General features: G+C 46.7%; 1 protein-coding gene across 1 annotated transcript in view; it reads left to right on the top strand.

Moving 5' to 3' along the window:
* ehbp1 (EH domain binding protein 1) overlaps positions 1-27,047 on the top strand; it is a 398,684-nt gene that overhangs the window by 325,592 nt on the left and 46,045 nt on the right. Inside the window, 1 exon segment of the mRNA XM_084321912.1 lies at positions 19,417-19,540. Within this exon segment, the coding sequence (XP_084178038.1) occupies positions 19,417-19,540 (124 nt within the window).

The raw sequence follows: 27,047 nt of genomic DNA, 5'->3' as shown, positions 1-27,047 counted from the left end.
GAAGAATAAATCTTATAGTTACCTGCCCCTTATTCCTAAACTAACATGTATTTTCTTAATGGTCGGCGTATAACCTTATTTACACAAATAATCATTTATACCATTATAAAAGAAACACAATCCATAGTTAAACAAGAAAATTTTAAATAATAATAATAATGATAAAGAATAAAGAAGAAAAGAAAGAGAAGAGAGAAAAAAAAAATCTCACTATTCAGATCACATTTTGATTTTCATACTGACTAAATATTTTTTTTTTATACATTTTTTTGAATTGATAAACACTGTTACATCCCTTAAGCTCGCTATGGAGAGAATTCCATAACTTTACACCAATAACTGAAGGACACATCTGTTTAAGTGTGGTACGTGCAAACTGATGTTTAAAATTGTATTTTCTCCTACTAAACTCACTTTCTAAATGAAAAAGATTTTGTAGTTTTTCTGGCAGTGTATTATTTCTTGCCCTAAACATAATTAACATTGTTTGAAACTTAACCATGTCTTCAAGTGTAATTATTCTAGATTTAATAAATAATATATTTGTGTGTTCTCGATAACTCACTTTATGTGTGATTCGTACAGCCCTCTTCTGTAGTACATAATGGTTTTATATTTGTCCCATAAGTATTCCCCCATACTTCAACACAATAACTGATATAAGGTGAGATGAGTGAGCAGTAGAGTGTTCTCATTGCCTCATACTCTAACACATCCTTTACTTTATTCATAACAAAAATACTCTTGGACATCTTTTTTTTAACGTGTGCTATGTGCGATTTCCATGTTAATTTATCATCCATAATCACACCAAGAAAACGAAATTCATTAACTCTCTCTATATCAGCTCCATCTATGGTCAGTACTATATTTTCATCTAGTTTTCGATTGCCAAAAATCATAAATTTAGTTTTTTTCAGATTCAGTGATAGCTTATTTACATCAAACCATTTCTTTAGCTTTGTCATTTCATACACAATATATTCAGCTAGTTCCTTTAAATTATTTCCAGAACAAAAAAAAATAGTAGATTATAAAACAAGTAGGTCCGATTGGTCGAGAGCGTTCTAAGCCGTGAGTATATTTATGATACACTCACGGTTAAATCACCATGAATATACCACTGCGCTGGCTTTAGAATGTTGTGGAAAGTTTCAGCTGCCATCAAAACAGTAACTGCATGTAACTGCAAAGCGGTAACTCGACTGTCAACATGACCTACTCCGCCGACAATATTACGTTTGATTTAACGTACCCGTTAACAATAAACGAGTGGATAGAAAAAAGATGACGGGCCTACATCTAACGGTAATAATAAAAACAGCATTATTAGACATGTCAATCCATCGAAAGAGGAGCTGGACGCGCTGGAGAAAAGCCTAAGAATAAACTTCCCAATAAAACTGTTGTACCTTGAGTCAGATGTTTGTTTGTTTTGAAATAAATGCAAGAATAGAAGCATGATTGTGTTGTAAGTTTATTCCTACTCGATATAAATGTGTTAGTCAGTAATAATTTTCAGCTCAGAAGGCCTGTGCATGGCCTAACGTCACATTTGATTTGATGTACCCGTTAACTATAAACAAGTGGATATAGAGGATCAGCATCTTGGACAGTTCCGGGAGATGGGCCAGTTGCCCACGCCATGACTTGGTGATGTTGAAGGCTTTTCTCCAGCACGTCCAACTCTCCTTTCGTTGGATTGGCATGTTTAATAATGCTGTTTTTATTATTACCGTTAGATGTATGGCATGTCTAATAATGCTGTTCTATTACCGTTAGATATAGGCCCGTCCTCTATATCCACTACATTTACATTTAGTCATTTAGCTGACGCTTTTATCCAAAGCGACTTACAAGTTCTGTACGACAAGTCATCAGGAAGGGCACAACTCTATCAGCTGAGTAACAATGTTTATCAAAGTGTTGGGTGCTACAGTGTAGGTTAGTTTATTAGGACAAGTGCATGACAGTAAGGTGTAAGGTTAGTTAGGGTTAGATTATTTTTTTTTTTTCAGATAATGGTTGAAGAAGTGCGTCTTTAGTCGACCGCGAAAGATTGGACGGGTTTCGGCTGTTCTAACTGGGGTGGGTAGTTCATTCCACCATTGTGGGGCAAGGACTGAGAATAGGCGGCTTCTCTTTGATGACCCTCCCGGAGCTCGGATAGGAGTAGGTCTGAGGCGGCCAGAATATGCAGAGCGTAGGGGTCTTGAGGGTGTGTAGTTGGAGACCATTGACCGGAGGTAGGCAGGAGCGGTTCCCTTTGTTAACGATTACGTTAAATTAGACTAATACTAATAATCATTCATTTGCAGTCTAATAATGCTGTTTTTATTATTACCGTTAGATGTAGGCCCGTCCTCTATCTATCCACTCGTATAGTTAACGGGTATGTTAAATTAGATATCAATCTGTTAATAAAGTGTTCAATCAATAATAATAATAATAATATCTTAAATTTATATAGCGCCTTTCAGGAGACCCAAGGCGCTTAACAGAAGGGGGCAGCTAAGGGAGGGGAACAGGGAACAACGTAACAACAAAATAATAATCAAAAGGAAAGAAAGAAAGAAAAAGAAAAAAGGGAAATCATGCAGTCATTTACAAATTTGGTGAAGAGGTGGGTTTTGAGTTGGGATTTGAAGGAGTGCAGGGATGTAGCACTACGGATGTTTGGAGGGGGTAGGGATGGGTATCGTTAGGATTTTATCTATACTACTACTCTTATCGATACTGCTTAGCGGTTCGGTACTTTATCGATACTCTTATCGGTTCTTTTTTATTATTTTGCAAGAAAAAAAGACAATTAATTAAGAACAGAATCGACATTGCTTTATTATTTATAACTTTATAAATAAATATAATAAATAAATATTATTTCTTCAGCAACAGTGACACCCGTTCACCCTATCCTCTGTCATCCTTCCTCTAGCTGCTAGGGTGAAGGGACTTTGGGCTTGGCTGGGACCGGTGGTGGTAGAGGGAGGGGAGGGGTGGGCTGGGACATGGTGGCTGCAGCCTCAGCCTGACGATCTATAAAAAGTTGTCATCTTTCAAATATATTTGTAGCTAAACAATTAGCTAAGCAATTATATTTTATTTATTAGCCTATTTGTAATCATTCGTTATTAGCCTAGCTACCTCCGTATCTTGGCTTACCTGCAGTGGATGGAGATGGCACACTGCGAGCAAAGCAGTCGAAAACGGCGCATTTCTGCAGACTAATGTTATGTTTTGACAACAGGTGTTTTGACAAATTGCTTGTATTGCCACCCATACTTGCAAATGTTTCATTGCACTTGTGGCAACGTGCGTTGTCTCGATCGACTTTCGTAAAGTGTACCCAGACTTTAGAGCGTTTCGTTCTCTCCGCCATGATGAGCGCATGCAGAGCTGTCTGTGTGCTGCGCGCTTCAGCACGGCGCCAAGTACCCGTATGTGCATTTGTGTGAGTGTGAGCGACTCAAGCCGCGATCGTGTGTAACTCAGTCCCGCTTCTCGTGCAGACAGAGCGACACAGAGAGAGAGGAGAGATAGTTTGCAACGTTTAAATTCCTCGAAAAAAAATCTCCATAATTTCTCGAGTATCGATAGCAGTACCGATAACGTCGGAGCTTATCAATACTCTGTTTTTTTTCTAATTTAGTACCGGATCCCGTTTAGAACCGGGTTTCGGGGGGCATCCCTAGGAGGGAGTGAGTTCCAGTGGGTGGGTGCGGCCACAGAGAAGGCTCTGGGACCAACAGTCCGCATGTTGGTGGTGGGGATGGAGAGGAGACCGGAGTCAGAGGACCACAGCCTCCGGGGCGGGATGTAGGGATGGAGGAGGTCAGCTAGGTACCGGGGGGGCAAGGGAGTGAAGGGCTTTGTAGGTGATGAGGAGGAACTTGAAATTGATGCGGGACTTGACTGGAAGCCAGTGGAGGTGGATGAGGGTGGGGGTGATCTAACTACACACCCTCAAGACCCCTATGCTCTGCATCTTCTGGCCGCCTCAGACCTACTCCTATCCGAGCTCCGGGAGGGTCATCAAAGAGAAGCCGCCTATTCTCAGTCCTTGCCCCACAATGGTGGAATGAACTACCCGCCCCAGTTAGGAGCCGAATCCCGTCCAATCTTTCGCCATCGACTAAAGACGCACTTCTTCAACCATTATCTGAAATAATAAAAAATAATAATAATAATCTAACCCTAACTAACCTTACTGTCATGCACTTGTCCTAATAAACTAACCTACACTGTAACACGCAACACTTTGATGAACATTGTTACTCAGCTGATAGAGTTGTACCCTTCCTAATGACTTGTCGTACAGAACTTGTAAGTCGCTTTGGATAAAAGTGTCAGCTAAATGACTAAATGTAAATGTAAATGTGATGTGGTGCCAGGACTTGGTGCGGGTGAGAACCCTAGCAGCAGAATTGTTTACGTATTGTAACCCGTTCAGGGCATTGCTGGGTAGCCCTATGAGGACAGAGTTTGCGTAGTCGAGACGGGAGGTCAATCAAACCTTACATTGTTAAACTGCGCATGCATCAACCAAAGTCCTGTCGCAGCCGCCCAATCTCCGAAAACGTTGGAGCAAATTTCCAAACAGGCGTTATTTGGACAAACTGACTACATATTTGGAATCTAAATGGGTACATTCTCGCTTGATTTTTATAATAATAATAAAAAATAATGGTCCTAGGTTGTACATTAAAACAGCTTTCCGCCTTGGTAAATAGGTGATCGGACCTATCTGTTGTATAAATTAGAATAATACGTCATTCGTTTGCGTTGCCACGCTGGTTGATAGCCTACTCCATTTGAAATTCCATAGCAACGATACATCTTTAGGAACTAGTATTTTTCTATGCTAAGTTCACTGAAATCAATATAGACCCTGTATTCATCCTATATTTTCCCGACGGTGCAACTTGCTGTATAAAAGCAATAATACACTCGAACCAGTTGAATAATAATGGCTTAATTATTTACATGAAGGACCAACGATCACTGATGAATGAATTGCCACAAAGGAACACAAATTGGTTTTGGATGTAACAGTGGATGTCAACAGTGTGTGATTTAATACGACGGTACAAGTTACATTTACTGTGTTAAATCAGGCTGTTGTCGCCCTGTTTCTGACAACAACAGAGAGACAGCAGCAGTTAGCTCCTTTCTATTATCTGCTCTAAAACTGGTTAATGACATTTTCTTTCTTTTTTTTGGATCAAATCTTTTTATTGCTTTATTTTCTTTTCATAACAAGACAACACACAATACAGTAATAACAATAATAAACAACAATAATAGACAGGACTTCACATGACAACAACAGCAGCAACAATAACAACAACAATGACAACAAATTAAAATAACAAGAATAGTAATAAAAACAAAGTATAAAATAAAATAAGTTGCCACAAAATATACCGGTAAAGGAATAGGGAAAATAAAACATTTACTATATAATGAGCTTCCTGAGCCCCCTCCATCTCCAGACCCGGCAGCCGCGAACCCCAACCCCGGAGGACCCGGAGTCCGGCACTCCCGCGAGCCAAAGCATCACGCCTCTTTAATGCCTCAACCCGCAGAGACCCCGAACCACAGGCCCCCCCAGTCCGAGCCTACGACCACCAGACCCACAGCTAAAGGGTCCCAAAAAATATACATAATTAAAATGACAAGAAAAAACAAAAAGAAAAAACAAGTGGACATGTGCACTTGCTCGCTCTCCCCCCACTCACCCCAGGACCTCAACGTGAGTTAAATACATAATATATAATATATTATCCAGCAATCGAAAGTTATATGCACTCTTTTAGCTTTGCAACTGCTGCCAACCAGATTGCAATATTCGACTTGTTAACCCCTAAAACCCGTGCAGTGGATATCTCCAGATATATCACATCGAGTGAGAATCCATACCTTCGGGCAAAGCTTGTCTGGGTGTATCCATCGTGAAGCAATAAATTTTTTGGCGGCTGTGAGTCTGGCTAGAATGAGTCTCTTCACATGTAAAGAGGTCGGTAATTGAGAAACATCATTCAGTTATTGTTTTATTGTGGATCCCCATTGGTCTACACCAAAGTGAGACTACTCGTCCTGGGGTCCAAAAGTAACAATACAGAAGGCAGAACAGGAATGGTCAGAGAGAAAATATCTGATAGCTGGGAGGTAACATCTTCCCAAAAAAGCTCAACAGGAGGACATTCCCAGTACATATGCATAAATGTTCCGGTGGCACCGTTTGGACACAAGGTACATCGAAAGTCAGGTCTGAGACCCATTAGATTCAATCGTCTAGGGGTCAAATAAGTCCTATGAACAAAATGTAGATGAATCTGTTGGTGATCTGGGTTGCGTGAGGACAGCCGGACATTTTCCCAGACTGTATCCCAATCAAAATCTACATCCAACTCCGGGACATCCTTTCACCAAATCGTATCCAGGGGGAGGTCAGAAATGAAGCCTCTCGATGTCTCTTTGTCATAAAAGAAAGAGAATTTGTGAAAACGGTGACGCTCTAGTGGAACATCCCATGGAACGCCATGAGCCCTTAGTGCTGCTCTTATTTGTAAATAAAAGAAAAAGGAGGTTCCGGGGAGATCATATCTGTTGGATAGATCTTGGAAAGAACGGAGACCAGAGTTATCGAAGATATTCCCCAACGTGTGGATGCCTTTATTTTCCCATCTAGGGTACCTAATAGGTTGTTGTCCAATAAGGAGTCGATTGTTATTAAATAGAGGGGAATACGTGTTAGTACACGCTTTCTGGGTGTCACGCCAGGTCTGGATCACATGTGTGATAAGAGGGCCAAATCGTAATTTGCATTGCTTAATTGAAATGTTGGTATACACAATATCCTGAAGTCTATGAGGGGACACCATCTTCTCCTCCAATGGTCGCCAAGACACGGCTGCTTGAGCGTCAAACCAAGTGTATGAATGAATGAATGAATGAATGAATGAATGAATGAATGAATGAATGAATGAATGAATGAAAACTTTATTTAACAGATTGCAGAATGGGTACAATACAGTACGGCTCAATACATACAATTGTTAAGGGGATGCAGACCTGAGAAAGACGTTTGTCTTGTTTCCATCAGGGTCCCCCATTTTCAATTCATATAGACATTTATGACATACACAACATACATGACATTTATGGCATAGGGACATATAGGTATTTAGTACTGATACATTTGTGACATAGGCGGTATTCAAATATACAGTACTGTTACCCCTAGATCCTGACAGAGTATATACATATGATGGGGAGGGGACTGTACATTAGGAGGGGGTGGGTGGGTGGGAGGGAAATATACATACGGCGGGGAGGGAATATATACATGCGGTGGGGAGGAGACTGTCTATTAGGAGGTGGTGGGGGTTTTGGGCATTTACGGTGGCCAGTTTCGAATTGCAGCCTCCCGTAGGTGCTCTTTAAGGGCGGTTTTGAATGTGGGCAGGGATTCACATTCCTTTACAGCTTTGGGTAGGGCGTTCCACATTGTTGTGGCATAATTGCGGAACGTGTTTAGTCCCTTGTTTGAGCCGAATCTGGGTTTAACATGATTTGTTGAGCTTCCTCTGGTGTAGTGGTTGTGGTACTGACCTTTGGGAAGTATTTTGACATGTACATGGGCACCCCGGTCGTATAGTGTATCTTGTAGACCAGGCCCATTGCAAGTTGCTGTACTCTGTCGTCTACTCTAAGCCATCCTAGGTTGGCAAAGTGGGCAGGGGTGAGGTGGGTTCTGGGGTTCAGGTCAAGTAGTAGTCTGACCAGTTTGTTTTGTGATGTTTGTAATTTTGTTTTAAGCGCCTTTGAGGTGCTTTGGTACCATGAGGTGCACGCATAGTCATAGTACCCTTGAATGAGTGCTCCTGCCAGAGTCTTCAGGGTATTCTTGTTTACCAGAGAGGAGATCCGGTACAAGAATCTAGTTCGTTGGTTGACTTTTTTTATTACATTGGATGCCATTTTGTCACAGGAAAGATTTGCCTCTAGGATGGAACCCAGGTAGGTAATTTCGTCTTTCCTTGTGACAATATTGTCACCCACTGTAACTGAGAAACCGTCGGTCTTGCTGAGTTTGTTATTTGAACCGAAGAGAATGGACTCTGTTTTGCCCATGTGTAATGATAGTTTGTTATCAGCGAGCCATATGCAGATTTTGCCTAGTTCCGTGCTGAGGGTTTTTTCAACCTGCAATTTGTTCTTGTCAGAGACCAGCAGGGCTGAGTCGTCCGCAAACAGGAACAAGTTGCAGTCACAGGCTGACGACATGTCATTTGCATAAATTAGGAAGAGTAGCGGTCCTAGTATGCTTCCTTGTGGAACACCACAGCTCACTGTGAGGGGGGGGGATAGAGTACCGTTTACCTCTACCATCTGTTCTCTCCCCTCCAGGTAGGATTGCATCCAGCTCACTGATAGGCTATCAAAACCAATTGCTTTTAGCTTGTCCATTAGAATGGAGTGATTGACAGTGTCGAAGGCCTTTTGTAGGTCCAGCATGACCATGCCGCAGTATTTGCCAGCGTCCACCTCTTGTTTGATGTGGTCGTTCAAATAGAGGAGGCATGTGTCAGTGGAGTGGGACGTTCTGAAGCCAGATTGGAATTCGTAGATTAGGTTTTTTTCCGCCAGGTACTTTTCGACCTGTTCGTAGACTATTTTCTCCATGACTTTCGAGATGGAGGTAAGAATAGAAACAGGGCGGTAGTTGCCTGGGTCTAATTTGCTGCCCTTTTTGTGTAGAGGGGTCACTCTCGCAATTTTGAAGTCCTTGGGGACGTGCCCCTGTCTTATAGAGAGGTTTATTATGTGTGTGATGACTGGGGTGATGGCGGCTGCTGCGTCTCTGAGGAATTTGGAGGGGATGTTGTCATGGCCAGTGGCCTTGTTAGGTTGGAGGGCGCTCAATTTTTTGAGTACCTCATCGGTTGTTACCATTTCAAGTTTGAAGTCGTCTTTGTGGACCCCTAGGTTTTTGTAGTATGCTACTATGTGTTCTACCCCATAATGCCCTGAGTGGGAGGGTAGTTTGTTTACCAGTGTTGTGGCTATGTTTGTGAAGAAGATGTTTAAGTAATTGGCTACATCCAGCTTGTCTGTGATGAGCGTGTTGTCCGTCTTTATGTTTATGTTTGAGAATCTGGTTTTAAGTTTTTTACTGCAGCCTAGTTGATTATTGAGTAATTTCCAAAGTTCGCGGGGTTTGTTTTTGTTTTCCTCCGTTTTGTCGTTGATGAAATTTCTTTTTGCGGTTCTGATCATGATGTTTACGTCATTTCTTAGTCTGTTTCTTTGGATTTTTAGTGATCAGAAGTCTCAGAGAGAAAGCTTGAAAATAAAATTTTAAGTGGAAATGCTAAGCCTCCATCGAGTTTACTTCTTTGGGCAGTTGATCTCTTCAAGCGCGGGCGTTTATTGTTCCAAACGAATTTATATGAGGCAGAGTGCAATTTCTGCCAGTAACCAACAGGAGGAGGCAACGGGAGCATTGAGCTGATAAAATTAATTCTCCCTTCAATTCTCCCCTCCCCTGTCTCGAACGTTGCTAGACTATGCCTCCCATTGGTCGGCTGCAGTGAGGACCAAGCCTTGCATCATGTGTCCCCTCCGGTACACGAGGAGGCAGCTGTCGCATCTTTTCACCTGAACAGCGCAATCTCTCAGTGGCGAGGAGTAGCGCGTGGGAGGCTCACGCTGCCCCCGATACTTCCTGATTCTGCTGTACAGGCGCACCAACCGACCTGTAGGAGTCGCTGTCCACAACGTCCAATCCCCACCCACCGGCTTTCCCACCCCTAACACTGCCAATTGTGTTAGTATGAACGACCAGCCAAGCCGGTAGCAACGCCGAGAGCTGGGCTCGAACCTGCTAAAATTAATTCTGAATGACATTTTCTTTCAAGATTTTTTCTTGATCCTTTCATGAATTTTAACATTAGTGTAACTGAGGGGTACAATTCCCTGACTGTATTGATAAGTATGGTATCATTAAACCACTACCGCTTTATGTACTTTAATTACTGGCCATACAGTACATGATATATAAATATGATGAACACTTCCCACATTGAATCGGTTCCACACAAAGGTATAATCAAGTATTTATTGCAGCAAAAGGTACATAATATACTTCTCTATTATACTTTGGATGCGCTTATAAGGCAAAGGAATATGCGTAGGCAAATCAATAATGAATGTCCATTCTCTGGTTACGCAGGAGGTAATTATACAACCTGAATCTTAGGGAATTATATCTATGGTACACTAGTAATATATAGCGGGAGATACTGGAAGGGTCCCCCCGGTTGTAAGCCAGCAGGGGTAGAGGATCTGTCGGTAGTAGAGAGTCTGGTCAACGATGACTAAGGAGACTCCAAGTACAGGAGACGGTGCAATAGTCTCTTGATCCACAGACGAATACAGCTGTTCTCCGTAGACTGTAGCTCCACAGTGAAGAAAGCTAGCCGGCCTCAGGCTCTCTGAGGCGCCGACTCGACCTGGCTCCTCACAGGGTAAATCCCACACGTGTAAGCGTCGGCGATTCTCCGCTCCATAAATCACAGGACCAAAGCAAATATAATCCAGCCGCAAAGGGCTATGTAGTCGTCGGGTAGATTAATCCAGTGTACATGTCCACACGGTTCTCGTCTAGGTCTCCTCGGGTGAAAGCGCCATGAAAGCAGCCCAGCCTGGATAAGCACTCTAGCTGGTACGAGGAAGTGTTGGTGATGCTGGTCACTGTAGAACTTTAGCCGCACGATACACTATACACAAATAGACTATTACTGACTTAATAGAAATATGTCGCACTCGACGGTATAGCGCCAAACTCTGACAATTCAGTTATTAATTCGCACGCGGTCTCAATGCTCTATTTGGGGCCAAACAGGCCATACTTCACCGCACGGAGTATCGTGGGTGAGGCTTCAACTTATTGGGTAACTCTACTGAACTAAGTGCTTCTGTATTCACCTGCGCCATATTTATATGCACAGGGAATAATCTAGTGCCAGCCTCATTTCTGTCTCGTAGTCCTGGGCAGAACCGGGCATGTTGAGACAAGCCTTGACGGTAGCTTTGAACTCGACTCTGGGGGTAAGACCCTGGCGCCTGTGGACCGCTGTCCAATAGGAGAATGAAATATTATGGTCTGTACTAGGCTAAAGGGACATTCCGTGTATATGTACAAGGAATATACAAGGGATATCAAACGATATACAAATACTATGCAATATATATCAATCAATAAATATATATATTCGGTTTAATCTGATCCTTTGTAACAGCCGCCTCCTAATTAGTCCCACCTAATTAGCTAAGCAGAGACAGATTAACCGCACTGTCCACTACTCAATGTCTGTTGTGAGGGGTCGGGCAGTTCACAAAGTCATGGGGTCATGGTCGTCATCGATAGTATCGGGGAGCCTTGGCAGTTCTATTAGCCTCGCCACAGGTCGGGTGTAGATCCGTCCTTGGACGAGCACTTCGGCTGCTTGGACCTTTCCGTCGGCACCGGTGATCACTTTGCTTACGCGGCCAGCCGGCCACATAGCTCGGGGTAGTGACTGGTCGATAATCATGACGACTGTTCCTTCTGTCAAATTGTCTCTCTCTTTCACCCATTTCTGGCGGGTCTGTAGAGACGGTAGATAGTGGAGTAGGAAGCTGTTCCAAAACTTGTCAGCCAATACTTGACTGTACCTCCACATTCTTCGGCCGTTCGCTTCTTCAGGCCTGTACATTGTCTGTGGTAGCGCGGGGTCCAGCCACCCCATCAAGAGTGTGTTGGGGGTGACTGGGTCGACATCTGCTACATCACTTGAGACGTAACCGAGGGGCTTTGAGTTCAATACTCCCTCGATCTCCGTGAGGACTGTCATTAGGACTTGTTCCGCCACGGTCTGGGCCCCAAGCACGGCGTACAGGGCTGTCTTTATTGAACGTACTTCTCGTTCCCAAGTTCCACCGAAGTGAGGTGCGTTCGGGGGATTAAACTGGAAGTCAATCTGGGATGGAGCGAGGTGGGTCTTAAGTTCTGGGCCCATAGCTTGGAAGCTCTCTCTCAGCTCTCTTTCTCCGCCTTTGAAGTTTGTCCCGTGATCAGACAATAATATAGACGGTTTGCCTTTCCGCGATGTGAATCTTCGGAAGGCCATAAGGAATGAGTCTGTGCTCATGGTTGGAAGGAGTTCTATATGCATCGCTCGGGTGGTCATGCATTTGAATACAATACCCCACCGCTTCTCGGTTCCTCTTCCTTTCTTTATATACAGCGGGCCGAAACAGTCCATACCGGTGGAGTGAAAAGGCTTGTCGCCGAGTCGGAGGCGACAGGGAGGTAGGTCAGCCATCCGGGGTATACTGGGCTGCGCTCGCCACTTACGACAGTCTAGACAGGTTCGCTGGAAGCGCCGCACTGCTTCTCTCCCTTGCAGTATCCAATAACGACGTCTGATCTCCGCGAAGACTCTCTCTGCCCCGGCGTGATGCACATCCTCGTCGTATTTCTTTATGATCAGCTCTGTGACCTTGTGTCGGCTGTTTAAGACTATCGGGTACTTGACGTCATCCGGTAAGTCTGGAGCTCTCCGCAGACGACCACCCACTCTGATGAGACCATGGGCGTCGCTCTCGGGGGCTAGGTGGAGCAGTCTGCTGTCTGATGGGACGGGCTTTGCTCCCTGTAGACAGTCTAGCTCATCGGGGAACGAGTCTCTCTGGGCTTGTTGTAGTAGAAGAAGTTCTGCTTCTTCGTAGTCAGCTGCTGTAATGTCAGTAGTGAGCTGAACCTCTGGGTGATGCCACAGGAATGTCTTTAGCTGCGCACTCTCTAGGGTGAGGCAATCGTCTATGTCGGGGTCTGTGGAGACGAGTGTGTTCAATCCACAGAACATAGATTTCTTGTTTTCGGCCTCCTCTTTACTCGCTTCCCGTGGGGTGGGTGTAGGCCACTCTTCTTCCGGGAGCTTGAGGAACTCTGGCCCGTCACTGTATAGGTTGTGACGGGTGAGGTCATCCAGGGACATTCCCCGGGTGATGACGTCAGCTGGGTTGTGTTTTGTGTCCACATACCTCCAGCTTGCTACTTCTGTTAAATCTTGAATCTCTGTGACTCTGACTCCCACGAAGACCTTGTATCTGCACGAATCAGACCGGATCCATGTGAGTACTGTCGTGGAGTCTGACCACAAGATTGTTCTTTGCACCGGAATGGTGAGTTCACGTTGGATTAACGTGGCGAGTTGCGCTCCTGCTAGGGCTGCGCAGAGCTCTAGACGCGGGATAGATTGTTGCTTTCGTGGGGCTATTCTTGAGCGAGCCAGGATGAAAGCAGTATGTATTTCTCCTCCCTCCTCTCGGGCACGCAAGTAGGCCACCGAACCGTAGGCTACTTCGGAGGTGTCGCTGAAGACGTGCAGGTCCATCTGGCACGTCTCCGGCCTCACTGTGGGTGGGAAGTAGCTGCGGCGTATGTTGACACCTGGGAGTGAGCTGAGTTCCGTCTCCCACTCTCTCCATGTGGATGCAAGGTGTTCGGGTATGGGGTCGTCCCAGCCCTGGTCCTTGTCCCATAACGCTCTTACAATCATCTTTGCCCTGGTGGTGTAAGGTAGAATACATCCCAACGGGTCATATTGTCTGGCGAGTGTTCTGTATACACTCCGTCTGGTGGTCGGTAGTGCAGTCGACCTTCCCTGCTCCTTGGTCAGGGGTGTGTGTTTATAATGGAGCGAGTCTGTTTTGAAGCGCCAGACTAGTCCTAATGTCATTTCTTGGGCTTCTCCTGGGATGGTCGCCATCCAGGTCTCGCTGCTTGCTGCCTTGTCCTCGGGGGAGAGGCTGCGCAATACTTGCGGGTCGCTGCTGGCCCACTGCCTGAGATCAAAGCCGCCTTTGATCAGGGAGGCGCGGAGCTTGAGTAGAAGGGCTTCGGCTTCTTCTGGCGTCGAGACGCTTTGCAGACAGTTGTCCACGTAGAAACTATTTCCTACACTTTGTCGGACCTCTTCATCAGCTGCTGGGTCCTCTGCGACGTGCTTTTGCAGTGCAAACGTAGCACAGCATGGGCTGCATGTGGTTCCGAAAGGGAGGAGTTCCCATTGATAGATGGCTGGTTGCTCATCCCCGATCCTCTGTCTCCATAGGAACCGCAGCAGGGGCTTGTCCTCCTCCACTAGTCTCACCTGCAGGAACATCCCTTTGATGTCGCCGCTGATGGCCACCTTGTCCTGGCGGAAACGTAGTAACACGCCTAGTAGAGAGGGGCCGAGTGTTGGGCCGGGCAAGAGCTCTTTATTCAGATTTTGTGATCCGATCTGGTAGCTGCAGTTGAACACAATACGATCCTTGCCGTTGTGGTGGACTTTGTGGTGCGGCACGTACCATGATTCGGTCGTCTGATCGGCCTCTTTAATGTCAATTTTCTTTATGTGTCCCGCTGTGATTAGCTTGTTAATCTCAGCGCGGTACACCGTCTCTTGAGCGGGGTCTCTGGCTAGGCGCCGCTCTGTGTTCAATAGATACCGCTCCGTCGCTTCTTTTGGGGCGTGGAAGGTAGGCATACCCTCTCGCCTCAGGAGTGGAGTTGCGTATCTCATCACTCCGTTGACTTTGACTCTCTTTGTCCCTTGCTCGAGGAGGGCTATAGTGTAAATGTCTTCCTTGGAACGAATGTCTTTCTTTTCGTTCTTAAAGGGCATTGTCTCTAGTGTCCATAGCCTCTCGACATGCTGTAGGAGGGTGGTGTCTTCTTCTGTCACTCTGGAGTGGAGGCAGTTAGTGGCTGCTGTTCGGTTAAGAGACTTAGCGAGGGGGCCTTGTAATGTCCATCCTAGGCGGGTCTCGACTGCTGCAGGACAGCCTCTGGGCCCTGTGTGGACCCGGTCAATCGGGACGATGAGGTCTGCATGGTCGGAGCCTATCAGCAGGGTCGGGGTGGCACCGTCTATGAGCGGTATAGGTAGTTGACGCAGGTGCACATATTTATCCATCAGCTTGGCGATGGGGTAGGTGTACTGCGACAGGCCTATTTCTTGGCTGGTGAAAGCGTTAGTAATCCTATACCGTCTCTCTGGCTGCCCGCTTGCTGCGATAGTGAAGGAGACATTCTCGCCCTTTATCGTCTTTAGATCTCTTCTTATTGTCCGAATCGTCATCTGGTTTTCGCTCCCCCGCAGCTCCAGCTGGGCCGCAGCGGACGCGAGGAGAAGGGTCTTCTCTGACCCGTCGTCAAGGACGGCGTAAGTGTCCATGACCTTATCTTGGTAACTCAGTGTTACGCGGACCACCTTTAAGAGCACCCGGGCGCCCCCGCTGCTGGCGGGGTCAATGTACATAACACTTGCCTTTGTGCTGCTTGAGGGTGCAGGCTTTCTTCTGTTACTGTCGTGTAGGACATCTAGGTGGGCTCCGTCACACCGATTACACCTCTTCTTTAAGCGGCAATCGGCTGCCATGTGACTGCGCGCACATCGGTAACAGCGTCGGTTGGACTTTATCCATTGACTCACCTCGTCGGCGGTCATCTTCTTGAATGTGTCACATTGTGACAACCAGTGTTCCTTTTCGCAGTACGGGCACACCATCTTCCACTTCTCTTTCATCGAGGGGGTACTGTGGTTCTTGCTGCTCGGTACTGATTCTGATTGGTGCATGACGGTCACCAATCTTCGGCCATCGTTTGCTCTCCTAGGTCCCTCTCTGGAGCTTGGGGTGCTCCGCATGAACGTATCCAACCGTAGGCTGTTGACTTCTCTCGCCAGGAAGTCGGCTAGGTCTAGGAGGGATGGCTCGGGACCGTTAGGATCACGGTGGTCTCTTTGCCGCCTGAAGCGCTCTTGTCGGGCGGGCGGAAGCTTCTCTAAAATCCTCTCGACATTAGAGTTCGCGTACAGTTCGTGCATACCCTTTTCTCTTTGCGCCCCCAGCATCCCTACCAGGGATTGTACCTTGATAGACAGGTCATCTAGTGAGCGATTGTCTGTGGCTGGGGGTAGGCGGTCAATATGCCTTATCTCTTGTATTACGTAGTCCCATATGCGTCCATATCTTTGGTCGAGTGCTGCTAGAGCCGCTGTGTATGGGGTAGTAGAGGTGGCATAGGCCAGCGCTATATTGTGCGCTCGGGGCACCTTGAGGTGCTTCAGTAGGATAGCATACTTGTACGGTTCATCAGCTACATCGGACATCATTGTCTCTAAGCACATTCGTAGCTCCGTGTACTGTGCTCTGTTCTCGTGGGTGAAGTCCGGAAACGTCGGTGTGCCAATGTATGATGCCATGGATGGCTGGCACATCGGTGAGCGTTGGAAGAGAGGCCTCCTAGGCGAGTCTCCTCTTACGCCTCTTGGTGGGCTGGTACCTGCTGGGTACCATGGCCCGCGTATCCAGGTGCTGTTCCTCGGGGCTGGTCGTGCGTCAAGCTCACCCGTGAATTGAGTCGGGGGTCTGTAGCGCAGAGCCGCGGGGGTAGAGCCTGGGCTGTACTGGACCTCCTGGTCCTGTGGAGTACTGTGCTGCTGTCGGGCTTGACTCTCCTCCTCTCCCTCTTCTTCTTCCTCTGGCAGGTCCTCTAGATCCTGTAGTCGTCTATTTAGCCTCTCCGCGGTGTAGACCGTTTCTTCCTTGTAGCTGGGTCTCACTTGGACCGGTCGGGGAAGGGGTTCGGAGGGGGGTATAGGCTCTCTCTGGTGGTCGGGCTCAGGGTCGCTTGATCGGGTAGGGGAGGGTGCCCTTGACCCTTGTCTTGACTAGGCCCTGGAACCCCGTGCGGAGGGAGGGGGTGTTGCCCTGGTGATCAGCTGCTCCATTATCCGCGCTTGTAATCGGTCGCGCTCGGCTTCGCGCTTGGTGAGAGCGAGGTCGCGCTCTGCTTCTCTTTGGGCCCCGGCAGCGGCGCGCTGGGCTTCGGCGGCGGCGCGCTGGGCTTCGGCGGCGGCGCGCTGGGCTTCGGCCCGGTCCCTTACCATATTCTCTTCCGTCTGAAGGCGTCTAATCTCTAGACGTATACGATCTTCGTCGCTCCGTTGCTGCGCCTGAAGGCGTTCTCTTTCCATGGAAGAATGTTCGCGCTCACTAAGCGTCTGTGCTTGGAGTCGATCGCGCTCTGTTGAGGCTGCTAGGCTGGCGAGGAATGCCTGTGCCAGCATCTTGTCCGCCTCGCTGGGGGAAGACGCTGGTTGAGGTGATCCGCTCCTGGCAGTACTCGTTGGAGATCTGTTCTCCTGTGGCGAGTCCTGGAGATCCATCTCCGGGGTGCTCTCCTCTTCTTGTAGCGGGTAGAGTTCCATCCCTGGAGAGCTGTCTTTATCCTGGAGCTCTCCGGGGACTACTTCTTCGGTCTTGGCGGGGGGTAAAGTCATGTCGGGTCCCTCCTGGTCCCTACCGTGAGCTTGGTCAGTTACGTTAGAACCCACTAGGGCCTCTATTGGCGGGGTAGCCTGGTCGATAGGGTCGGACATAATTTTACTATCTACTTTTTCCGCGTTTACCGTCTGTAGAAGGCTAGGTAGTATATTGGCAACGTAATCCTCTAAGTACTGAGGTGTCTGCCGTCTACGCTGCGGGCGATCTACTTTAGGAGAACCGTTTTGTGGAGTGTTCATCATAGGCCATGTCAATATTAATACCACTATATTAATATTACACTAGTTACCCTCCGGCTCGAAGGACCAATTGTAACTGAGGGGTACAATTCCCTGACTGTATTGATAAGTATGGTATCATTAAACCACTACCGCTTTATGTACTTTAATTACTGGCCATACAGTACATGATATATAAATATGATGAACACTTCCCACATTGAATCGGTTCCACACAAAGTTATAATCAAGTATTTATTGCAGCAAAAGGTACATAATATACTTCTCTATTATACTTTGGATGCGCTTATAAGGCAAAGGAATATGCGTAGGCAAATCAATAATGAATGTCCATTCTCTGGTTACGCAGGAGGTAATTATACAACCTGAATCTTAGGGAATTATATCTATGGTACACTAGTAATATATAGCGGGAGATACTGGAAGGGTCCCCCCGGTTGTAAGCCAGCAGGGGTAGAGGATCTGTCGGTAGTAGAGAGTCTGGTCAACGATGACTAAGGAGACTCCAAGTACAGGAGACGGTGCAATAGTCTCTTGATCCACAGACGAATACAGCTGTTCTCCGTAGACTGTAGCTCCACAGTGAAGAAAGCTAGCCGGCCTCAGGCTCTCTGAGGCGCCGACTCGACCTGGCTCCTCACAGGGTAAATCCCACACGTGTAGGCGTCGGCGATTCTCCGCTCCATAAATCACAGGACCAAAGCAAATATAATCCAGCCGCAAAGGGCTATGTAGTCGTCGGGTAGATTAATCCAGTGTACATGTCCACACGGTTCTCGTCTAGGTCTCCTCGGGTGAAAGCGCCATGAAAGCAGCCCAGCCTGGATAAGCACTCTAGCTGGTACGAGGAAGCGTTGGTGATGCTGGTCACTGTAGAACTTTAGCCGCACGATACACTATACACAAATAGACTATTACTGACTTAATAGAAATATGTCGCACTCGACGGTATAGCGCCAAACTCTGACAATTCAGTTATTAATTCGCACACGGTCTCAATGCTCTATTTGGGGCCAAACAGGCCATACTTCACCGCACGGAGTATCGTGGGTGAGGCTTCAACTTATTGGGTAACTCTACTGAACTAAGTGCTTCTGTATTCACCTGCGCCATATTTATATGCACGGGGAATAATCTAGTGCCAGCCTCATTTCTGTCTCGTAGTCCTGGGCAGAACCGGGCATGTTGAGACAAGCCTTGACGGTAGCTTTGAACTCGACTCTGGGGGTAAGACCCTGGCGCCTGTGGACCGCTGTCCAATAGGAGAATGAAATATTATGGTCTGTACTAGGCTAAAGGGACATTCCCTGTATATGTACAAGGAATATACAAGGGATATCAAACGATATACAAATACTATGCAATATATATCAATCAATAAATATATATATTCGGTTTAATCTGATCCTTTGTAACAATTAGGTTAGCCTTTTTGTTCCTCCCCTTCCCCTCTTTCTTTCTCTTTTTATTCCTCCGTTTCTTTCCTTCACCATCTCTCAATTTCTTTGTATTTCTCCACCCCCTCCCGTTTTCTGCTAATTTTATCCATTTCTTCCTCCACCTCTGTTTCTTCTTCCCATCTTCTACTACTCTGCTCTCTCTCTCTCCATCTCTATCTCTCTCTCCCTCTCTTCTCCCTATCTCCTCTCACTCTCACCCTCTCCTCTTCCTCTCTCCTCTCACCCTCTCCTCTTCCTCTCTCCTCTCACTCTCACTCCCTCTCTTCTCTCCCTCTCTTCTCTCCCTCTCTCCTCACACTCTCTCTCTCTCTCTTTCTCGCTCTCTCTGACAGAAGGCGTTCAAAGACACCAGTCAGTACGTGGTTGGGGAGCTGTCCGCGCTGGAGAGCGAGCAGAGGCACATAGACGCGCGAGCGGCTCGCGTGGAGAAGAGGCTGCGCTATCTCATGGACACAGGTACCCCAAGCCCAATTACACTGGAAAAACTGTTTTGGCAAATTGAGCGTACACACACATGCGTGCACACGCAAACACACACACACACACACACACACACACACACACACACACACACACACACACACACACACATACACACATATATATATACACATACACACAGGCAGTTGTGTATGAGAGAGAGAGAGAGAGAGAGAGAGAGAGAGAGAGAGAGAGAGAGAGAGAGAGAGAGAGAGAGAGAGAGAGAGAGAGAGAGAGAGAGAGAGAGAGAGAGAGAGAGAGAGAGAGAGAGAGAGAGAGAGAGAGAGAGAGAGAGAGAGAGAGAGAGAGAGAGAGAGAGAGAATCTTTGAAGCCCCCCCCACCACTCCCCCTCCCTCTCAGTTGAATGTTGTGCGACCGAGCGCTGGTTGGATATGAAAGGGGAAGGAGGGGGAGGAGAGAGGGAGGGACGGATGGGGGGGGGGGGGGGGTGGAAGAAGAAGGGAGACCTCTCTGGGCTGGGGTGATAAGGGAACCCTTCATGGAGGAAATGATAACTGGGTGTGATAGCAGAACCTCAGCTGAAGCCAGCCAGCCAGCCAACCAGCCAGCCAGCCAGCCAACCAGCCTCAACACTATTGAACAGCTTGCTCAGCCATGCACGGCTACACACACACACACACACACACACACCCTCCCCAGTACATATCTGGCCTTCATTGATATGCTGTATAAGGAAAGAGGGGGAGAGTTAAAGGGAGGAGAGAGGGGAGGAGAAAGAATTGTAAAATAATGTGAGGCAACACAACATAAGCACTGACACAGTTCACACACAAGCGCACACACTTTGACACCCACGCACAAAGTGCAATTTGTTTGGCGTTCAGAGTTGGGATTCTGCTGGTTTTTATTTTTTTTGGGGGGGGGGATAGATCCGGCTGGGGTAAAGCCTTGTAAAGACATGAGACGGTACGCACAGCCAGAAGAGGGGCTTGGCTCCATTCAATCCCTAACTGAAATTGGAGAATAGCATCCCGTCACTGATACTAAACAATCATATTCCTCCTACAAGAATGTGTTTCAGAAAGAAAGGAGGGAAGAGAAAAGAGAGCGAGGGACAAACGGGACGAGAGATTTAAAAAGAAACCAGCTTTGCTCTCAGCTCACCATCCCTGATATCAAGACTATCTCTCTTTCTCTCCCTCCCTCTCTTTCTCTCTCTCCCTATCTCTCTCTTTCTCTCTATCATTCTCTTTCTCTTTAATTCTCTCCCTCCCTCTCTCTTGCTCTCTTTCTCTCCCTCCCTTTCTCTTTCTCTCTTTCTCTCTCCCCCTCTCTCCCTCTCTTTCTCTCTCTCTACCATTTGTTGTGTTTGCCTTCTCCTATCCTCTACCCCTGTCGAGGCGCAGGCCATTGTGTCAATCTGAAGGGCTGTTTTTTTTTTTCCCTTCTTCGTCGTCCACTGATAAAGCGTCCTGTACCCGGTGAGAAGCCAGATTATTTACTTCCAAACACCTTCAGCCAAAAAGATTTGTTTCTATATATTTATATAAATATAAATATATACTGTATACACATACACAATCCCCCTGAAGAATAAGACCCAATAGGAGGAAGAGCGACAACAGGTGAGCGAGGGACAAAATAATAACAGTGTATCACAAAGAGCAGTTCACCTCTGCGATGCGTTCCAGCACCGTCTGACATCAGGGAGGGTGGAATGGATAAATGTGGTTTTGCAGCAGAGACAACATGCCGGTTTATAGTGGTTTTGGGGTGCAGGCAACATGTCTGTTTATAGTGGTTTTGGGGTGCAGGCAACATGTCTGTTTATAGTGGTTTTGGGGTGCAGGCAACATGTCTGTTTATAGTGGTTTTGGGGTGCAGGCAACATGTCTGTTTATAGTGGTTTTGGGGTGCAGGCAACATGTCTGTTTATAGTGGTTTTGGGTGCAGGCAACATGCCGGTTTATAGTGGTTTTGGGGTGCAGGCAACATGTCTGTTTATAGTGGTTTTGGGGTGCAGGCAACATGTCTGTTTATAGTGGTTTTTGGGTGCAGGCAACATGTCTGTTTATAGTGGTTTTGGGGTGCAGGCAACATGCCGGTTTATAGTGGTTTTGGGGTGCAGGCAACATGCCGGTTTATAGTGGTTTTGGGGTGCAGGCAACATGTCTGTTTATAGTGGTTTTGGGGTGCAGGCAACATGCCGGTTTATAGTGGTTTTGGGGTGCAGGCAACATGTCTGTTTATAGTGGTTTTGGGGTGCAGGCAACATGTCTGTTTATAGTGGTTTTGGGGTGCATGCAACATGTCTGTTTATAGTGGTTTTGGGGTGCAGGCAACATGTCTGTTTATAGTGGTTTTGGGGTGCAGGCAACATGCCGGTTTATAGTGGTTTTGGGGTGCAGGCAACATGTCTGTTTATAGTGGTTTTGGGGTGCAGGCAACATGTCTGTTTATAGTGGTTTTGGGGTGCAGGCAACATGTCTGTTTATAGTGGTTTTGGGGTGCAGGCAACATGTCTGTTTATAGTGGTTTTGGGGTGCAGGCAACATGCCGGTTTATAGTGGTTTTGGGGTGCAGGCAACATGCCGGTTTATAGTGGTTTTGGGGTGCAGGCAACATGTCTGTTTATAGTGGTTTTGGGGTGCAGGCAACATGCCGGTTTCTTCTATGCCGTTTATATAATACCCAGGATCCTCTGCTCTCCGGGGGCCACTGCACTTGTTCCGTTAACATGTCCCATTGTTCAGAGCGGAGAATTTAGGTAGTGCTTTTTTTGTATCCACTTTTTCTCCCGTTTTTCTATATTTTTTTCTCCCATCCCAATTTCATATCATCCAATTCAACCCTCCCCTGTCACGAACGCTGTTTCTTGCCTCCCACAAGCCGGCTGCAATGTGGACTAAGTCATACATAGCACAAGTCCCCTCCGGTACTTGAGGTAACAGCAGTCGCATCTTTTCACCTGCGCAGCTCGATCTCTCAGTGGCGAGGAGTAACGCGTGGGAGGCTCACGCTGCCCCCGACACTTCCTGATTCTACTGCGCAGGCGCACCAACCGACCTGTAGGAGTCGCTGTCCACAACGCCCGATCCCCACCCATCAGTTTCCCACCCCCTAATACGGCCCATGTGTATTAGTACGGACGACCAGCTAAACTGAAAGCAATGTGGAGCGCTGGGATCGAACAGTCGAGCCCAGCGTCTCCGCATTCGTGGCGAGCGCCTTGCCCACTACGCCACGTAGCCGCCTTTAGAATTTAGGTAGTGCTTTTGATTAGCATAGCCTGCGAATTGCCGATGTCGACTCAACGGTGATGTACTGGTCATTTAGAAGAGCATATCTGAAATGATCTTCACTCGGACACCTACATGGCGATATGATAATCTTAAATTGTGATTGTTTAAAATGTCATCACGATATACTTTCACCAGGAGATGGTGAAATATTTTTCCAAAATCCACACTCAATTTCTATTCATAACCTTTGCCATAGCTGCTCTGACACACCTGATAATGATACATTTACTTATTTTAACTACTTAATTTCCTTTTAAGCCTATACTTTCAAGGATGAAAATGGAGTACTATATTGTTACCAGTTGTCTGTGCTCTACCAAAGTGAAAAATACCACGATACATATCGTGAATCATGAAAATGTATAGAAATATTGTGATGTAATATCTTGACCATATCTCCCAATATTGTTACATTACCCTTTCAAATGGATAGCTTCGTACTGTTTAGTATTTTTGCGATATTACCAACACATCACAAGGAATAAAGAACAGCTTCTCTGCTTTGTGTGTGAACTTGTGAAGTTGAGCTGACTTCCAGAAATTACACCGCTGTAGCCATATCTCATCCCACAGACCCATCCAATAGGTTATGGATTGTGCCTTTAGGCCAAGGCCTGGAAGCACTGGAGCGAGACGGGCCAGTGACAGGTGGTCACTATAGTAACCTTTATCACCTTGGTAACTAAGGTCACCCCTCTATGCTGTCGTAGATTTCTGTAATTTTTTATATTCCTGGACCAAAAAGGTCCGATTGACTGATCGACTGTAAGCAAAAGGTCCGTGGTCGATTCGTCAAATCTTGACACAAACATGTACATGCGTGTGTGAACCTTGGGCGAGTAGAGCCCTTTGAAATGGAGACATATATCTCACCTCCCGGTTATTTCATTCATAAGATCTCTCATAACTCCAGACAATGTGCATTATGTACTATAATACGGGGAAGGCCACCCATTTCAAGAATTCAGTCACATGTTCTTCCTGTGCCCCAGGACAGTTCAGTCAGTATGTTCTTCCTGTGCCCCAGGACAGTTCAGTCAGTATGTTCTTCCTGTGCCCCAGGACAGTTCAGTCAGTATGTTCTTCCTGTGCCCCAGGACAGTTCAGTCAGTATGTTCTTCCTGTGCCCCAGGACAGTTCAGTCAGTATGTTCTTCCTGTGCCCCAGGACAATTCAGTCAGTATGTTCTTCCTGTGCCTCAGGACAGTTCAGTCAGTATGTTCTTCCTGTGCCCCAGAACAGTTCAGTCAGTATGTTCTTCCTGTGCCCCAGGACAATTCAGTCAGTATGTTCTCCCTGTGTCTCATGACAATTCAGTCAGTATGTTCTTCCTGTGTCTCAGGACAATTCAGTCAGTATGTTCTTCCTGTGCCTCAGGACAGTTCAGTCAGTATGTTCTTCCTGTGTCTCAGGACAGTTCAGTCAGTATGTTCTTCCTGTGCCCCAGGACAGTTCAGTCAGTATGTTCTTCCTGTGCCCCAGGACAGTTCAGTCAGTATGTTCTTCCTGTGCCCCAGGACAGTTCAGTCAGTATGTTCTTCCTGTGCCCCAGGACAGTTCAGTCAGTATGTTCTTCCTGTGCCCCAGGACAGTTCAGTCAGTATGTTCTTCCTGTGCCCCAGGACAGTTCAGTCAGTATGTTCTTCCTGTGCCCCAGGACAATTCAGTCAGTATGTTCTTCCTGTGCCTCAGGACAGTTCAGTCAGTATGTTCTTCCTGTGCCCCAGAACAGTTCAGTCAGTATGTTCTTCCTGTGCCCCAGGACAATTCAGTCAGTATGTTCTCCCTGTGTCTCATGACAATTCAGTCAGTATGTTCTTCCTGTGTCTCAGGACAATTCAGTCAGTATGTTCTTCCTGTGCCCCAGAACAGTTCAGTCAGTATGTTCTTCCTGTGTCTCAGGACAGTTCAGTCAGTATGTTCTTCCTGTGTCTCATGACAATTCAGTCAGTATGTTCTCCCTGTGTCTCATGACAATTCAGTCAGTATGTTCTTCCTGTGTCTCAGGACAATTCAGTCAGTATGTTCTTCCTGTGCCCCAGAACAGTTCAGTCAGTATGTTCTTCCTGTGTCTCAGGACAGTTCAGTCAGTATGTTCTCCCTGTGTCTCATGACAATTCAGTCAGTATGTTCTCCCTGTGTCTCATGACAATTCAGTCAGTATGTTCTTCCTGTGTCTCAGGACAGTTCAGTCAGTATGTTCTTCCTGTGTCTCAGGACAGTTCAGTCAGTATGTTCTTCCTGTGCCCCAGGACAGTTCAGTCAGTATGTTCTTCCTGTGCCCCAGGACAGTTCAGTCAGTATGTTCTTCCTGTGCCCCAGGACAGTTCAGTCAGTATGTTCTTCCTGTGCCCCAGGACAGTTCAGTCAGTATGTTCTTCCTGTGCCCCAGGACAGTTCAGTCAGTATGTTCTTCCTGTGCCCCAGGACAATTCAGTCAGTATGTTCTCCCTATGTCTCATGACAATTCAGTCAGTATGTTCTTCCTGTGTCTCAGGACAATTCAGTCAGTATGTTCTTCCTGTGCCTCAGGACAGTTCAGTCAGTATGTTCTTCCTGTGCCCCAGGACAGTTCAGTCAGTATGTTCTTCCTGTGCCCCAGGACAGTTCAGTCAGTATGTTCTTCCTGTGCCCCAGGACAGTTCAGTCAGTATGTTCTTCCTGTGCCCCAGGACAGTTCAGTCAGTATGTTCTTCCTGTGCCCCAGGACAGTTCAGTCAGTATGTTCTTCCTGTGCCCCAGGACAGTTCAGTCAGTATGTTCTTCCTGTGCCCCAGGACAGTTCAGTCAGTATGTTCTTCCTGTGCCCCAGGACAGTTCAGTCAGTATGTTCTTCCTGTGCCCCAGGACAGTTCAGTCAGTATGTTCTTCCTGTGCCCCAGGACAGTTCAGTCAGTATGTTCTCCCTGTGCCCCAGGACAATTCAGTCAGTATGTTCTCCCTGTGCCTCAGGACAGTTCAGTCAGTATGTTCTTCCTGTGCCCCAGGACAGTTCAGTCAGTATGTTCTTCCTGTGCCCCAGGACAGTTCAGTCAGTATGTTCTTCCTGTGCCCCAGGACAATTCAGTCAGTATGTTCTTCCTGTGCCTCAGGACAGTTCAGTCAGTATGTTCTTCCTGTGCCCCAGGACAGTTCAGTCAGTATGTTCTTCCTGTGCCCCAGGACAGTTCAGTCAGTATGTTCTTCCTGTGCCCCAGGACAGTTCAGTCAGTATGTTCTTCCTGTGCTCCAGGACAGTTCAGTCAGTATGTTCTTCCTGTGCCCCAGGACAGTTCAGTCAGTATGTTCTTCCTGTGCCCCAGGACAGTTCAGTCAGTATGTTCTTCCTGTGCCCCAGGACAGTTCAGTCAGTATGTTCTTCCTGTGCCCCAGGACAGTTCAGTCAGTATGTTCTTCCTGTGCCCCAGGACAGTTCAGTCAGTATGTTCTTCCTGTGCCCCAGGACAGTTCAGTCAGTATTTGTGAGAGAAACCTCCAGTCAGTGATATAACTGGGATCAAATCGGGCTGCTCCATAGACAACGAATGGGACTTGTGAGGCCATGAACTGTTGGTGTGATGCTCTTACACCCAAATGAGGTTTTAATTCTGGTTCAGACCTACAGTAGCAATGCTAGAATATAAAGCTAATTTGGCTGTAAGAAGAACCCACGCAAACTTGTTATGGCCTCAGTGTCATCACTGATTGGCGGGTTCTCCATCAGATATCTAGCTTCAAAAAAAATTGTGGCCGATACCGATAACCGATATTAATATTGCTGTTCTGGCCGATACCGATATTTACAGATGTCGATATCTCTGTATAGAAAACACTTTTTTATGATAATCAAATAAAGAGCTATTTTCCAAAACGAATAATTGTTTGTACTTTATACACTATAAAAAGTCTAACCCTAACTAACCATACTGTCATGCACTTGTCCTAATAAACTAACCTACACTGTAGCACTCAACACTTTGATGAACATTGTTACTCAGCTGATAGAGTTGTGCCCTTCCTGATGGCTTGTCGTACAGAACTTGTAAGTCGCTTTGGATAAAAGTGTCAGCTAAATGACTAAATGTAAATGTAGTGAGCTAAGCTACCAGTTACTCTACATTAAATGGCAATAACACTGGGGCAGCACACTGTTGAATGAAGTTAGGTTCAGGTAGAGAGAGACTGGTGTTGAATGAAGTTGGGTTCAGGTAGAGAGAGAGACTGGTGTTGAATGAAGTTG

Source organism: Notolepis coatsorum, assembly GCF_963971535.1.
Source record: "Notolepis coatsorum genome assembly, chromosome: 9".
NCBI lineage: Eukaryota > Metazoa > Chordata > Actinopteri > Aulopiformes > Paralepididae > Notolepis > Notolepis coatsorum.
Note: the sequence above shows the minus strand (reverse complement) of the source record. Positions and strands in the feature narration are given on the sequence as shown.